Source organism: Oncorhynchus gorbuscha, linkage group LG05 (assembly GCF_021184085.1).
Source record: "Oncorhynchus gorbuscha isolate QuinsamMale2020 ecotype Even-year linkage group LG05, OgorEven_v1.0, whole genome shotgun sequence".
In the NCBI taxonomy this organism is placed as follows: Eukaryota; Metazoa; Chordata; class Actinopteri; order Salmoniformes; family Salmonidae; genus Oncorhynchus; species Oncorhynchus gorbuscha.
Genome location: NC_060177.1, coordinates 4,543,274 through 4,560,047, shown reverse-complemented (window position 1 = coordinate 4,560,047; position 16,774 = coordinate 4,543,274). Strand labels below are relative to the sequence as shown.

The window sequence follows — 16,774 nt, the reverse complement described above, 5'->3', positions numbered from 1 at the left end:
GTTCTAATTTAGTCCGTGATGTGTTCTCTCGAATGTGTAATGTGTTCTCTAGAATGTATAATGTGGTCTCTAGAATGTATAATGTGTTGTCTAGAATGTATAATGTGTTCTCTAGAATGTATAATGTGTTCTCTAGAATGTATAATGTGTTCTCTAGAATGCATAATGTGTTCTCTAGAATGTATAATGTGTTCTCTAGAATGTATAATGTGTTCTCTAGAATGTATAATGTGTTCTCTAGAATGTATAATGTGTTCTCTAGAATGTATAATGTGTTCTCTAGAATGTATAATGTGTTCTCTAGAATGTATAATGTGTTCTCTAGAATGTATAATGTGTTCTCTAGAATGTATAATGTGTTCTCTAGAATGTATAATGTGTTCTCTAGAATGTATAATGTGTTCTCTAGAATGTATAATGTGTTCTCTAGAATGTATAATGTGTTCTCTAGAATGTATAATGTGTTCTCTAGAATGCATAATGTGTTCTCTAGAATGTATAATGTGTTCTCTAGAATGTATAATGTGGTCTCTAGAATGTATAATGTGTTCTCTTTCAGATTCTAGGTTCCTCCTCATCCGTGACGTGAGTTGAAAGGGAAATAGTTAGTGTGACCAGTCCTTTCATGTATCCTGTTGTTGATAAGATGTCTTGTAGGCCCTACCTCCTCATCCATGAAGTCCTCTGGCCTGGCATTCTGTCTGCCTGCTTTCTGCTGTCTGGATGAAACAAAGGTTGCTGGAGTCCACCCTGCAGTAGGAAACCAGTAGTGATTCATACCGTCACAGAATCACCCCCCTAGAGAATCAACCCCTAGAGAATCACCCCCCTAGAGAATCACCCCATGCCCCTAGAGAATCACGCCCCTAGAGAATCACGCCCCTAGAGAATCACGCCCCTAGAGAATCACCCCTAGAGAATCACCCCTAGAGAATCACCCCACGCCCCTACAGAATCACCCCTAGAGAATCACCCCTAGAGAATCACCCCTAGAGAATCACCCCTAGAGAATCACCCCTAGAGAATCAACCCCCGCCCATAGAGAATATGGTATGGTGATAATATGGTATGGTCTCTCAGAATGGTGATAATATGGTATGGTGATAATATGGTATGGTCTCTCAGTATGGTGATAATATGGTATGGTGATAATATGGTATGGTGATAACATGGTATGGTGATAATATGGTATGGTGATAACATGGTATGGTGATAATATGGTATGGTCTCTCAGTATGGTGATAATATGGTATGGTGATAATATGGTGATAATATGGTATGGTGATAATATGGTGATAATATGGTGATAATATGGTATGGTGATAATATGGTATAGTGATAATATGGTGATAATATGGTATGGTGATAATATGGTATGGTCTCTCAGAATGGTGATATGGTATGGTGATAATATGGTATGGTCTCTCAGTATGGTGATAATATGGTATGGTGATAATATGGTATGGTGATAACATGGTATGGTGATAATATGGTATGGTGATAACATGGTATGGTGATAATATGGTATGGTGATAATATGGTGATAATATGGTATGGTGATAATATGGTGATAATATGGTATGGTGATAATATGGTATGGTCTCTCAGTATGGTGATAATATGGTGATAATATGGTATGGTGATAATATGGTATGGTCTCTCAGTATGGTGATAATATGGTATGGTGATAATATGGTGATAATATGGTATGGTGATAATATGGTGATAATATGGTGATAATATGGTATGGTGATAATATGGTATAGTGATAATATGGTATGGTGATAATATGGTGATAATATGGTATGGTGATAATATGGTATGGTGATAATATGGTGATAATATGGTATGGTGATAATATGGTGATAATATGGTATGGTGATAATATGGTATGGTCTCTCAGTATGGTGATAATATGGTGATAATATGGTATGGTGATAATATGGTATGGTCTCTCAGTATGGTGATAATATGGTATGGTGATAATATGGTGATAATATGGTATGGTGATAATATGGTGATAATATGGTGATAATATGGTATGGTGATAATATGGTATGGTGATAATATGGTGATAATATGGTATGGTGATAATATGGTGATAATATGGTATGGTGATAATATGGTATGGTGATAATATGGTATAGTGATAATATGGTGATAATATGGTATGGTGATAATATGGTATGGTGATAATATGGTGATAATATGGTATGGTGATAATATGGTATGGTGATAATATGGTATGGTGAGGTCTCTCGGTATGGTGATAATATGGTATAGTGATAATATGGTATGGTGATAATATGGTGATAATATGGTATGGTGATAATATGGTATGGTGATAATATGGTATGGTGAGGTCTCTCAGTATGGTGATAATATGGTATAGTGATAATATGGTATGGTGATAATATGGTGATAATATGGTGATAATATGGTATAGTGATAATATGGTATGGTGATAATATGGTGATAACATGGTATGGTGATAATATGGTGATAATATGGTATGGTGATAATATGGTATGGTGACGTCTCTCGGTATGGTGATAATATGGTATGGTGATAATATGGTGATAATATGGTATGGTGATAATATGGTGATAACATGGTATGGTGATAACATGGTATGGTGATAACATGGTATGGTGATAATATGGTATGGTAATAATATGGTATGGTGAGGTCTCTCAGTATGGTGATAATATGGTATAGTGATAATATGGTATGGTGATAACATGGTGATAAGATGGTATGGTGATAATATGGTATGGTGATAATATGGTGATAATATGGTATAGTGATAATATGGTATGGTGATAACATGGTATGGTGATAATATGGTATGGTGATAATATGGTATGGTGATAATATGGTATAGTGACGTCTCTCGGTATGGTGATAATATGGTATGGTGATAACATGGTATGGTGATAATATGGTATGGTGATAATATGGTATGGTGATAATATGGTATAGTGACGTCTCTCGGTATGGTGATAATATGGTATGGTGATAACAAGGTATGGTGATAATATGGTATGGTGATAATATGGTATGGTGACGTCTCTCGGTATGGTGATAATATGGTATGGTGATAACATGGTATGGTGATAATATGGTGTGGTGATAATATGGTATGGTGATAATATGGTGTGGTGATAATATGGTGTGGTGATAATATGGTATGGTGATAATATGGTGTGGTGATAATATGGTATAGTGATAATATGGTATAGTGACGTCTCTCGGTATGGTGATAATATGGTATGGTGATAACATGGTATGGTGATAATATGGTATGGTGATAATATGGTATGGTGATAATATGGTATGGTGATAATATGGTATAGTGACGTCTCTCGGTATGGTGATAATATGGTATGGTGATAACAAGGTATGGCGATAATATGGTATGGTGATAACAAGGTATGGCGATAATATGGTATGGTGATAATATGGTATGGTGATAATATGGTGTGGTGATAATATGGTATGGTGATAACATGGTATGGTGATAATATGGTGTGGTGATAATATGGTATGGTGATAATATGGTATGGTGATAACATGGTGTGGTGATAATATGGTATGGTGATAACATGGTATGGATAATATGGTATGGTGATAATATGGTATGGTGATAATATGGTATGGTGATAATATGGTATGGTGATAATATGGTATGGTGATAATATGGTATGGTGGTAACATGGTATGGTGATAATATGGTATGGTGATAATATGGTATGGTGATAACATGGTATGGTGATAACATGGTATGGTGATAACATGGTATGGTGATAACATGGTATGGTGATAATATGGTATGGTGATAATATGGTATGGTGATAATATAGTATGGTGATAATATGGTATGGTGATAACATGGTATGGTGATAACATGGTATGGTGATAATATGGTATGGTGATAATATGGTATGGTGATAATATGGTATGGTGATAATATAGTATGGTGATAATATGGTATGGTGATAATATGGTATGGTGATAACATGGTATGGTGATAATATGGTATGGTGATAATATGGTATGGTGATAATATGGTATGGTGATAATATGGTATGGTGATAATATAGTATGGTGATAATATGGTATGGTGATAACATGGTATGGTGATAATATGGTATGGTGATAATATGGTATGGTGATAATATGGTATGGTGATAATATGGTATGGTGATAATATGGTATGGTGATAACATGGTATGGTGATAATATGGTATGGTGATAATATGGTATGGTGATAACATGGTATGGTGATAACATGGTATGGTGATAACATGGTATGGTGATAACATGGTATGGTGATAATATGGTATGGTGATAATATGGTATGGTGATAACATGGTATGGTGATAATATGGTATGGTGGTAATATGGTATGGTGATGACATGGTATGGTGATAATATGGTATGGTGATAACATGGTATGGTGATAATATGGTATGGTCTCTCAGTATGGTGATAACATGGTATGGTGAGGTCCCTCAGTATGGTGATAACATGGTATGGTGGTAATATGGTATGGTGATAATATGGTATGGTGAAAATATGGTATGGTGAAAATATGGTATGGTGAAAATATGGTATGGTGATAACATGGTATGGTGGTAATATGGTATGGTGATAATATGGTATGGTGGTAATATGGTATGGTCTCTCAGTATGGTGATAACATGGTATGGTGGTAATATGGTATGGTGATAATATGGTATGGTGATAATATGGTATGGGCTCTCAGTATGGTGATAACATGGTATGGTGGTAATATGGTATGGTCTCTCAGTATGGTGATAACATGGTATGGTGATAATATGGTATGGTGATAATATGGTATGGTGGTAATATGGTATAGTCCCTCAGTATGGTGATAACATGGTATGGTGATAACATGGTATGGTGATAACATGGTATGGTGGTAATATGGTATGGTGATAATATGGTATGGTGATAATATGGTATGGGCTCTCAGTATGGTGATAACATGGTATGGTGATAATATGGTATGGTGATAATATGGTATGGTGATAACATGGTATGGTGGTAATATGGTATGGTGATAATATGGTATGGTGATAATATGGTATGGGCTCTCAGTATGGTGATAACATGGTATGGTGGTAATATGGTATGGTCTCTCAGTATGGTGATAACATGGTATGGTGATAATATGGTATGGTGATAATATGGTATGGTGGTAATATGGTATAGTCCCTCAGTATGGTGATAACATGGTATGGTGGTAACATGGTATGGTGATAACATGGTATGGTGATAACATGGTATGGTGATAACATGGTATGGTGATAACATGGTATAGTCCCTCAGTATGGTGATAATATGGTATGGTGATAATATGGTATGGTCTCTCAGTATGGTGATAATATGGTATGGTCTCTCAGTATGGTGATAATATGGTATGGTGATAATATGGTATGGTGATAACATGGTATGGTGATAATATGGTATGGTGATAACATGGTATGGTGATAATATGGTATGGTCTCTCAGTATGGTGATAATATGGTATGGTGATAATATGGTGATAATATGGTATGGTGATAATATGGTATGGTGATAATATGGTGATAATATGGTGATAATATGGTATGGTGATAATATGGTGATAATATGGTATGGTGATAATATGGTGATAATATGGTATGGTGATAATATGGTATGGTGAGGTCTCTCAGTATGGTGATAATATGGTATAGTGATAATATGGTATGGTGATAATATGGTGATAATATGGTGATAATATGGTATAGTGATAATATGGTATGGTGACAATATGGTATGGTGATAATATGGTATGGTGAGGTCTCTCAGTATGGTGATAATATGGTATAGTGATAATATGGTATGGTGATAATATGGTGATAATATGGTGATAATATGGTATAGTGATAATATGGTATGGTGATAATATGGTGATAACATGGTATGGTGATAATATGGTGATAATATGGTATGGTGATAATATGGTATGGTGACGTCTCTCGGTATGGTGATAATATGGTATGGTGATAATATGGTGATAATATGGTATGGTGATAATATGGTGATAACATGGTATGGTGATAACATGGTATGGTGATAATATGGTATGGTGATAATATGGTATGGTGATAATATGGTATGGTGAGGTCTCTCAGTATGGTGATAATATGGTATGGTGATAATATGGTATGGTGATAATATGGTATGGTGATAATATGGTGATAATATGGTATGGTGATAATATGATATGGATAACATGGTATGGTGATAACATGGTATGGTGATAACATGGTATGGTGATAATATGGTATGGTGATAATATGGTATAGTGATAATATGGTATGGTGATAATATGGTATGGTGATAATATGGTATAGTGATAATATGGTATGGTGATAATATGGTATGGTGATAATATGGTATGGATAATATGGTATGGTGATAATATGGTATGGTGATAATATGGTATGGTGATAATATGGTATAGTGATAATATGGTATGGTGATAACATGGTGATAATATGGTATGGTGATAATATGGTATGGTGATAATATGGTGATAATATGGTATAGTGATAATATGGTATGGTGATAACATGGTGATAATATGGTATGGTGATAATATGGTATGGTGATAATATGGTGATAATATGGTATAGTGATAATATGGTATGGTGATAATATGGTATGGTGATAATATGGTATAGTGATAATATGGTATGGTGATAATATGGTATAGTGATAATATGGTATGGTGATAATATGGTATAGTGATAACATGGTATGGGAATAACATGGTGTGGTGATAATATGGTATGGTGATAATATGGTATAGTGATAATATGGTATAGTGATAATATGGTATAGTGACGTCTCTCGGTATGGTGATAATATGGTATGGTGATAACATGGTATGGTGATAATATGGTATGGTGATAATATGGTATAGTGACGTCTCTCGGTATGGTGATAATATGGTATGGTGATAACAAGGTATGGTGATAATATGGTATGGTGATAATATGGTATGGTGACGTCTCTCGGTATGGTGATAATATGGTATGGTGATAACATGGTATGGTGATAATATGGTGTGGTGATAATATGGTGTGGTGATAATATGGTATGGTGATAATATGGTATGGTGATAACATGGTGTGGTGATAATATGGTATGGTGATAATATGGTATAGTGATAATATGGTATGGTGATAACATGGTATGGTGATAACATGGTGTGGTGATAATATGGTATGGTGATAATATGGTATGGTGATAATATGGTGATAATATGGTATGGTCTCTCAGTATGGTGATAATATGGTATGGTGATAATATGGTATGGTGATAATATGGTGATAATATGGTATGGTGATAATATGGTATGGTGATAATATGGTATGGTCTCTCAGTATGGTGATAACGATAATATGGTATGGTGGTAATATGGTATGGTCTCTCAGTATGGTGATAATATGGTATAGTGATAATATGGTATAGTGACGTCTCTCGGTATGGTGGTAACATGGTATGGTGATAACATGGTATGGTGATAATATGGTATGGTGATAACATGGTATGGTGATAATATGGTATGGTGAGGTCCCTCAGTATGGTGATAACATGGTATGGTGGTAATATGGTATGGTGATAATATGGTATGGTGATAATATGGTATGGTGGTAATATGGTATGGTGATAATATGGTATGGTGATAACATGGTATGGTGATAATATGGTATGGTGATAACATGGTATGGTGGTAACATGGTATGGTGATAACATGGTATGGTGATAATATGGTATGGTGATAACATGGTATGGTGATAATATGGTATGGTGAGGTCCCTCAGTATGGTGATAACATGGTATGGTGGTAATATGGTATGGTGATAATATGGTATGGTGATAATATGGTATGGTCTCTCAGTATGGTGATAACATGGTATGGTGAAAATATGGTATGGTGAAAATATGGTATGGTGATAACATAGTATGGTGGTAATATGGTATGGTGATAATATGGTATAGTGATAACATGGTATGGTGATAACATGGTATGGTGATAATATGGTATGGTGATAATATGGTATGGTGAGAATATGGTATGGTGACGTCTCTCGGTATGGTGATAATATGGTATGGTGATAACATGGTATGGTGATAATATGGTATGGTGATAATATGGTATGGTGATAACATGGTATGGTGATAACATGGTATGGTGATAATATGGTATGGTGATAATATGGTATGGTCTCTGGTATGGTGATAATATGGTATGGTGATAATATGGTATGGTGATAATATGGTATGGTGATAACATGGTATGGTGATAACATGGTATGGTGGTAGCATGGTATGGTGATAACATGGTATGGTGATAATATGGTATGGTGATAATATGGTATGGTGATAACATGGTATGGTGATAATATGGTATGGTGATAACATGGTATGGTGATAACATGGTATAGTCTCTCAGTATGGTGACAACATGGTATGGTGATAACATGGTATGGTGATAACATGGTATGGTGATAACATGGTATAGTCTCTCAGTATGGTATAGTCTCTCAGTATGGTGATAACATGGTATGGTGATAACATGGTATGGTGATAACATGGTATGGTGATAACATGGTATGGTGGTAATATGGTATGGTGGTAACATGGTATGGTGATAACATGGTATGGTGATAACATGGTATGGTCTCTCAGTATGGTGGTAATATGGTATGGTGAGGTCTCTCAGTATGGTGGTAATATGGTATGGTGATAACATGGTATGGTCTCTCAGTATGGTGATAACATGGTCTGGTGGTAATATGGTATGGTGATAATATGGTATGGTGGTAACATGGTATGGTGATAATATGGTATGTTGATAATATAGTATGGTGATAATATGGTATGGTGATAACATGGTATAGTGGTAATATGGTATGGTGGTAATATGGTATGGTGATAATATGGTATGGTCTCTCAGTATGGTGGTAATATGGTATGGTGATAACATGGTATGGTCTCTCAGTATGGTGATAACATGGTCTGGTGGTAACATGGTATGGTGATAACATGGTATGGTGATAACATGGTATGGTGATAATATGGTATGTTGATAATATAGTATGGTGATAATATGGTATGGTGATAATATGGTATGGTGATAACATGGTATGGTGATAATATGGTATGGTGATAATATGGTATGGTGATAATATGGTATGGTGATAACATGGTATGGTGATAATATGGTATGGTGATAACATGGTATGGTGATAACATGGTATGGTGATAATATGGTATGGTGATAATATAGTATGGTGATAATATGGTATGGTGATAACATGGTATGGTGATAATATGGTATGGTCTCTCAGTATGGTGATAACATGGTATGGTGATAATATGGTATGGTGATAATATGGTATGGTCTCTCAGTATGGTGATAACATGGTATGGTGATAACATGGTATGGTGATAACATGGTATGGTGATAACATGGTATGGTGATAATATGGTATGGTGGTAATATGGTATGGTGGTAATATGGTATGGTGATAATATGGTATGGTGGTAACATGGTATGGTGATAATATGGTATGGTGATAACATGGTATGGTGATAACATGGTATGGTGATAATATGGTATGGTGAGGTCTCTCGGAAAGAACCTGGTTAAACAACACATGATGACATTAACAGGCCTCCGTCTCTGAGTGAGTGAGACAGAGTGATTGAGAGAGTAAGAAAGAGAGATAGTGTGTGTGTCTGAGTGATTGTGTGTGTGTGTCTGAATGAGTGTGTGTGTGTGTCTGAATAATTGTGTGTGTGTCTGAGTGAGTGAGTGAGTGAGTGAGTGAGTGAGTGAGTGTGTGTGTCTGAGTGAATGTGTGTGTGTGTGTGTGGACCAACCTTCTTTGGTGCCCACGGTGTTGAAGTACCCAGCAGAGAATCCCCCAGTGAAGGCTCCATGGAACCTCTGGTAGCGGCCCTTCTCATCCTTCACGGTCTGCTCGTGCAGCGGGACAGGCTTCCTCAGAGGCTCATCTACACGTGATGGAAAACATCAGCCGCCATGATATTATAGAGTAATACTTTCTACTAGGAAAGTAGCTGGTTAGGAAATAACCCCCTTTTTTTGGAAGCAAAGACAAACTACAGCACAAAACCTTACTACATCTCTGATTTCTGTAGACCAGAACCAGGTCGATCAGAAAGACAAATTATTGCCCAAATAGGGTCGACGAACTACCCGTTTGCTCGGTGGCATGTTCCCATGTCTAAAAGATATATCCATAATCGTTACACGGTTCTTACTAAAATCGGGCATAATGAACAGGGAGTACAGGAGAGTTAGCTTGTGTGTTCTAGCTAGCTGCACAAGCAACAGGGGTTAACATAACACGCTCTACCAGAGCTAGCGAGCCGACGGATATTCACCGAGCACACTGATACCCTGGACCAGACCTAGTGAGCACACTGATGCCCTGGACCAGAGCTAGTGAGCACACTGATACCCTGGACCAGAGCTAGTGAGCAGACGGATACTCACCTAGCACACTGATACCCTGGACCAGAACTAGTGAGCACACTGATACCCTGGACCAGAGCTAGTGAACGCACTGATACCCTGGACCAGACCTAGTGAGCACACTGATGCCCTGGACCAGAGCTAGTGAGCACACTGATGCCCTGGACCAGAACTAGTGAGCAGACAGATACTCACCTAGCACACTGATACCCTGGACCAGAACTAGTGAGCACACTGATACCCTGGACCAGAGCTAGTGAACGCACTGATACCCTGGACCAGACCTAGTGAGCACACTGATGCCCTGGACCAGAGCTAGTGAGCACACTGATGCCCTGGACCAGAACTAGTGAGCAGACAGATACTCACCTAGCACACTGATGCCCTGGACCAGAACTAGTGAGCACACTGATACCCTGGACCAGAGCTAGTGAGCACACTGATACCCTGGACCAGACCTAGTGAGCACACTGATGCCCTGGACCAGAGCTAGTGAGCACACTGATACCCTGGACCAGACCTAGTGAGCACACTGATACACTGGACCAGAGCTAGTGAGCACACTGATACCCTGGACCAGAGCTAGTGAGCACACTGATACCCTGGACCAGAGCTAGTGAACGCACTGATACCCTGGACCAGACCTAGTGAGCACACTGATGCCCTGGACCAGAGCTAGTGAGCACACTGATGCCCTGGACCAGAACTAGTGAGCAGACAGATACTCACCTAGCACACTGATGCCCTGGACCAGAACTAGTGAGCACACTGATACCCTGGACCAGAGCTAGTGAGCACACTGATACCCTGGACCAGACCTAGTGAGCACACTGATGCCCTGGACCAGAGCTAGTGAGCACACTGATACCCTGGACCAGAGCTAGTGAGCACACTGATACCCTGGACCAGAGCTAGTGAGCACACTGATGCCCTGGACCTGAGCTAGTGAGCACACTGATACCCTGGACCAGAGCTAGTGAGCACACTGATACCCTGGACCAGAGCTAGTGAGCACACTGATGCCCTGGACCAGAGCTAGTGAGCACACTGATACCCTGGACCAGAGCTAGTGAGCACACTGATACCCTGGACCAGACCTAGTGAGCACACTGATACACTTGTCCAGAGCTAGTGAGCACACTGATACCCTGGACCAGAGCTAGTGAGCACACTGATACCCTGGACCAGAGCTAGTGAGCACACTGATACCCTGGACCAGAGCTAGTGAGCACACTGATGCCCTGGACCTGAGCTAGTGAGCACACTGATACCCTGGACCAGAGCTAGTGAGCACACTGATACCCTGGACCAGACCTAGTGAGCACACTGATACCCTAGTGATACTGATACCCCAGACCTAGTGAGCACACTGATACCCTGGACCAGAGCTAGTGAGCACACTGATACCCTAGTGATACTGATACCCCAGAGCTAGTGAGCACACTGATACCCTAGTGATACTGATACCCCAGAGCTAGTGAGGTCACCTTGGTGTTCTGGGGCACAGGGACTACGGTGGTCTCCTTGAAACATGTTGGTATTACAGACTGGGTCAGGGGGAAAGGTTGAAAATGAAAATTACGGAGAGCGAGATCACACAGTCGTCCAGGGTTGCATTTAAAAAACGGAATTTAAGACTATATATTGTGTGCATTGCCCATTGCGATGTTGGGAAAACAGCAGGTACAGACATGTAATCTTGGCAAGTAACTAGAACTCGTCTAATTTTAATGAATAGATTAATGAATAAGGTCTTAGTTTGAGACCGGGTGTTCCTGTTATGATAACTATACTTACAAGTTATCAGCTCGTAAACACCACGTTAATCATTCTTTCCCTCACAATAAACTATTAAATGACTGTATTAATGTCATATACAAAGTAAAAACGAGCGTTTACCTTCTTCTAGCGGTTCTAATGGGGTCCCAAAAGTCACAAAATCTCCGTCGCTGTCGCTGTCGGACGCCATGTTTACTACAACTACGGAAAGTCGTTCCGTTCAAAATCACGCGCAGGCGCAAACAAATCGCGAACATCTTATTCAAACGGTCAACTGAGTTTTTACTCACTGGTCCACTGCCTATTGCATTTGGTTAATAGATTAACTGAAATGTCCTGGAATGTAAATGCATTAATCGGTAGAAGAGTTGTTTTGTTCGACATATTCAAGCTATGATCCTGTAATTACAATGAAATCAGCATTCAGCTACTTGTGTAGGTTTTCTTAAGTTTGAGTGACATCTTGTGGTAACATTGCAAGCAGTGTGTGTGTGTGTGTGTGTGTGTGTGTGTGTGTGTGTGTGTGTGTGTGTGTGTGTGTGTGTGTGTGTGTGTGTGTGTGTGTGTGTGTGTGTGTGTGTGTGTGTGTGTGTGTGTGTGTGTGTGTGTGTGTGTGTGTGTGTGTGTGTGTGTGTGTGTGTGTGTGTGTGAGAGAGAGAGAGCTTGTGTGTGTGTGTGTGTGTGTGTGTGTGTGTGTGTGTGTGTGTGTGTGTGTGTGTGTGTGTGTGTGTGTGTGTGTGTGTGTGTGTGTGTGTGTGTGTGTGTGTGTGTGTGTGTGTGTGTGTGTGAGAGAGAGAGTGTGTGCTTGTGTGTGTGTGTGTGTGTGTGTGTGTGTGTGTGTGTGTGTGTGTGTGTGTGTGTGTGTGTGTGTGTGTGTGTGTGTGTGTGTGTGTGTGTGTGTGTGTGTGTGTGTGTGTGAGAGAGAGCTGGCGTGTGTGTGTGTGTGTGTGTGTGTGTGCGTGCGTGCGTGCGTGCGTGCGTGTGTGTGTGTGTGTGTGTGTGTGAGAGAGAGAGAGAGAGAGAGAGAGAGAGAGAGAGAGAGAGAGAGAGAGCGAGAGCTGGCGTGTATGTAGTGTGTATGAAAGAAAGACCAGGGAGTCAGTGTGTGTGAGAGAGAGAGCTGGCGTGTATGTAGTGTGTATGAAAGAAAGACCAGGGAGTCAGTGTGTGGGTGGATGAGCTGCTACCATCTCACGGAATGAAATGAACGGTTTAATTCCTCCAGCATGGCTGAAGAGCAAAGCAGCGGCTATCAAATGTCCAGCCAGAGAGCACAATCCTCTGTCATTTTGTTTTCTTTGAGCGCCAAATCATTGACATTCCCTCGGTTCTATATAAAAGCAGATACTGTCTTACAAAGAGCCTCAGTCAGCAGAAACCCATCCAGAATAAGACTCCAAAAAGGCCTCTGGACACCGAATAAAACTTAATCCTCCCTTCTCTCTGAAAACACAACCTCCACCCCTCTAAACGTTAAATCTCTGTCTGTAGGGGATAACCATGACCCTAACCGCCCTGTAACAGGAGATAACCATGACCCTAACCGCCCTGTAAGACACTCAGGGGATAACCATGACCCTAACTGCCCTGTAACAGGAGATAACCATGACCCTAACCGCCCTGTAACAGGGGATAACCATGACCCTAACTGCCCTGTAACAGGGGATAACCATGACCCTAACCGCCCTGTAACAGGAGATAACCATGACCCTAACTGCCCTGTAACAGGAGATAACCATGACCCTAACCGCCCTGTAACAGGGGATAACCATGACCCTAACTGCCCTGTAACAGGGGATAACCATGACCCTAACCGCCCTGTAACAGGAGATAACCATGACCCTAACTGCCCTGTAACAGGAGATAACCATGCCCCTAACCGCCCTGTAACAGGGGATAACCATGACCCTAACCGCCCTGTAACAGGGGATAACCATGACCCTAACTGCCCTGTAACAGGGGATAACCATGACCCTAACTGCCCTGTTAGACACTCAGGAGATAACCATGACCCTAACTGCCCTGTAACAGGAGATAACCATGACCCTAACCGCCCTGTAACAGGGGATAACCATGACCCTAACTGCCCTGTAACAGGAGATAACCATGACCCTAACTGCCCTGTAACAGGAGATACCATGACCCTAACCGCCCTGTAACAGGAGATAACCATGACCCTAACCGCCCTGTAACAGGAGATAACCATGACCCTAACCGCCCTGTAACAGGGGATAACCATGACCCTAACCGCCCTGTAACAGGGGATAACCATGACCCTAACTGCCCTGTAACAGGGGATAACCATGACCCTAACTGCCTTGTAACAAACTCAGGGGATAACCATGACCCTAACTGCCCTGTAACAGGGGATAACCATGACCCTAACTGCCCTGTAACAGGAGATACCATGACCCTAACTGCCCTGTAACAGGAGATAACCATGACCCTAACTGCCTTGTAACAAACTCAGGGGATAACCATGACCCTAACTGCCCTGTAACAGGGGATAACCATGACCCTAACTGCCCTCTAACAGGGGATAACCATGACCCTAACTGCCCTGTAACAGGGGATAACCATGACCCTAACCGCCCTGTAACAGGGGATAACCATGACCCTAACCGCCCTGTAACAGGAGATAACCATGACCCTAACCGCCCTCTAACAGGGGATAACCATGACCCTAACTGCCCTGTAACAGGAGATACCATGACCCTAACTGCCTTGTAACAAACTCAGGGGATAACCATGACCCTAACTGCCCTGTAACAGGAGATACCATGACCCTAACTGCCTTGTAACAAACTCAGGGGATAACCATGACCCTAACTGCCTTGTAACAAACTCAGGGGATAACCATGACCCTAACCGCCCTGTAACAGGAGATAACCATGACCCTAACTGCCCTGTAACAGGAGATACCATGACCCTAACTGCCCTGTAACAGGAGATAACCATGACCCTAACTGCCTTGTAACACACTCAGGAGATAACCATGACCCTAACTGCCCTGTAACAGGAGATAACCATGACCCTAACTGCCCTCTAACAGGGGATAACCATGCCCCTAACCGCCCTGTAACAGGAGATAACCATGCCCCTAACTGCCCTGTAACAGGAGATAACCATGACCCTAACTGCCCTCTAACAGGGGATAACCATGACCCTAACTGCCCTGTAACAGGAGATAACCATGACCCTAACCGCCCTCTAACAGGGGTAACCATGACCCTAACCACCCTCTAACAGGGGATAACCATGACCCTAACCGCCCTGTAACAGGGGATAACCATGACCCTAACTGCCCTGTAACAGGGGATAACCATGACCCTAACTGCCCTGTAACAGGAGATACCATGACCCTAACTGCCCTGTAACAGGAGATAACCATGACCCTAACTGCCCTCTAACAGGGGATAACCATGACCCTAACCGCCCTGTAACAAACTCAGGGGATAACCATGACCCTAACCGCCCTGTAACAGGGGATAACCATGACCCTAACTGCCCTCTAACAGGGGATAACCATGACCCTAACCGCCCTGTAACAGGAGATACCATGACCCTAACCGCCCTGTAACAAACTCAGGGGATAACCATGACCCTAACCGCCCTGTAACAGGAGATACCATGACCCTAACCGCCCTGTAACAAACTCAGGGGATAACCATGACCCTAACCGCCCTGTAACAGGGGATAACCATGACCCTAACTGCCCTGTAACAGGGGATAACCATGACCCTAACTGCCCTGTAACAGGAGATACCATGACCCTAACCGCCCTGTAACAGGGGATAACCATGACCCTAACTGCCCTGTAACAGGAGATACCATGACCCTAACTGCCCTGTAACAAACTCAGGGGATAACCATGACCCTAACCGCCCTGTAACAGGGGATAACCATGACCCTAACCACCCTCTAACAGGGGATAACCATGACCCTAACTGCCCTGTAACAGGAGATACCATGACCCTAACTGCCCTGTAACAGGAGATAACCATGACCCTAACTGCCCTGTAACAGGGGATAACCATGACCCTAACTGCCTTGTAACAAACTCAGGGGATAACCATGACCCTAACTGCCCTGTAACAGGAGATAACCATGACCCTAACTGCCCTGTAACAGGAGATAACCATGACCCTAACTGCCCTGTAACAAACTCAGGGGATAACCATGACCCTAACTGCCCTGTAACAGGAGATACCATGACCCTAACCACCCTGTAACAGGAGATAACCATGACCCTAACCGCCCTGTAACAGGAGATAACCATGACCCTAACCGCCCTGTAAGACACTCAGGGGATAACCATGACCCTAACTGCCCTGTAACAGGGGATAACCATGACCCTAACCGCCCTGTAACAGGGGATAACCATGACCCTAACCACCCTGTAACAGGAGATAACCATGCCCCTAACTG

General features: G+C 41.3%; 1 protein-coding gene across 1 annotated transcript in view; it reads right to left on the bottom strand.

The window, feature by feature from the left end:
* The window catches only part of LOC124035375 (G patch domain-containing protein 1-like), a 91,069-nt gene extending 78,481 nt beyond the window's left edge, over positions 1-12,588 (bottom strand). Inside the window, exons 1-3 of the mRNA XM_046348835.1 lie at positions 12,467-12,588; positions 9,949-10,083; positions 665-750 (exon numbers count right to left, since the gene is read on the bottom strand). Of these exons, the coding sequence (XP_046204791.1) occupies positions 665-750; positions 9,949-10,083; positions 12,467-12,536 (291 nt within the window). The 5' untranslated portion in view covers positions 12,537-12,588. The remainder of the gene's footprint in view (positions 1-664; positions 751-9,948; positions 10,084-12,466) is intronic.
* Between the last annotated feature and the right edge of the window lie 4,186 nt (positions 12,589-16,774).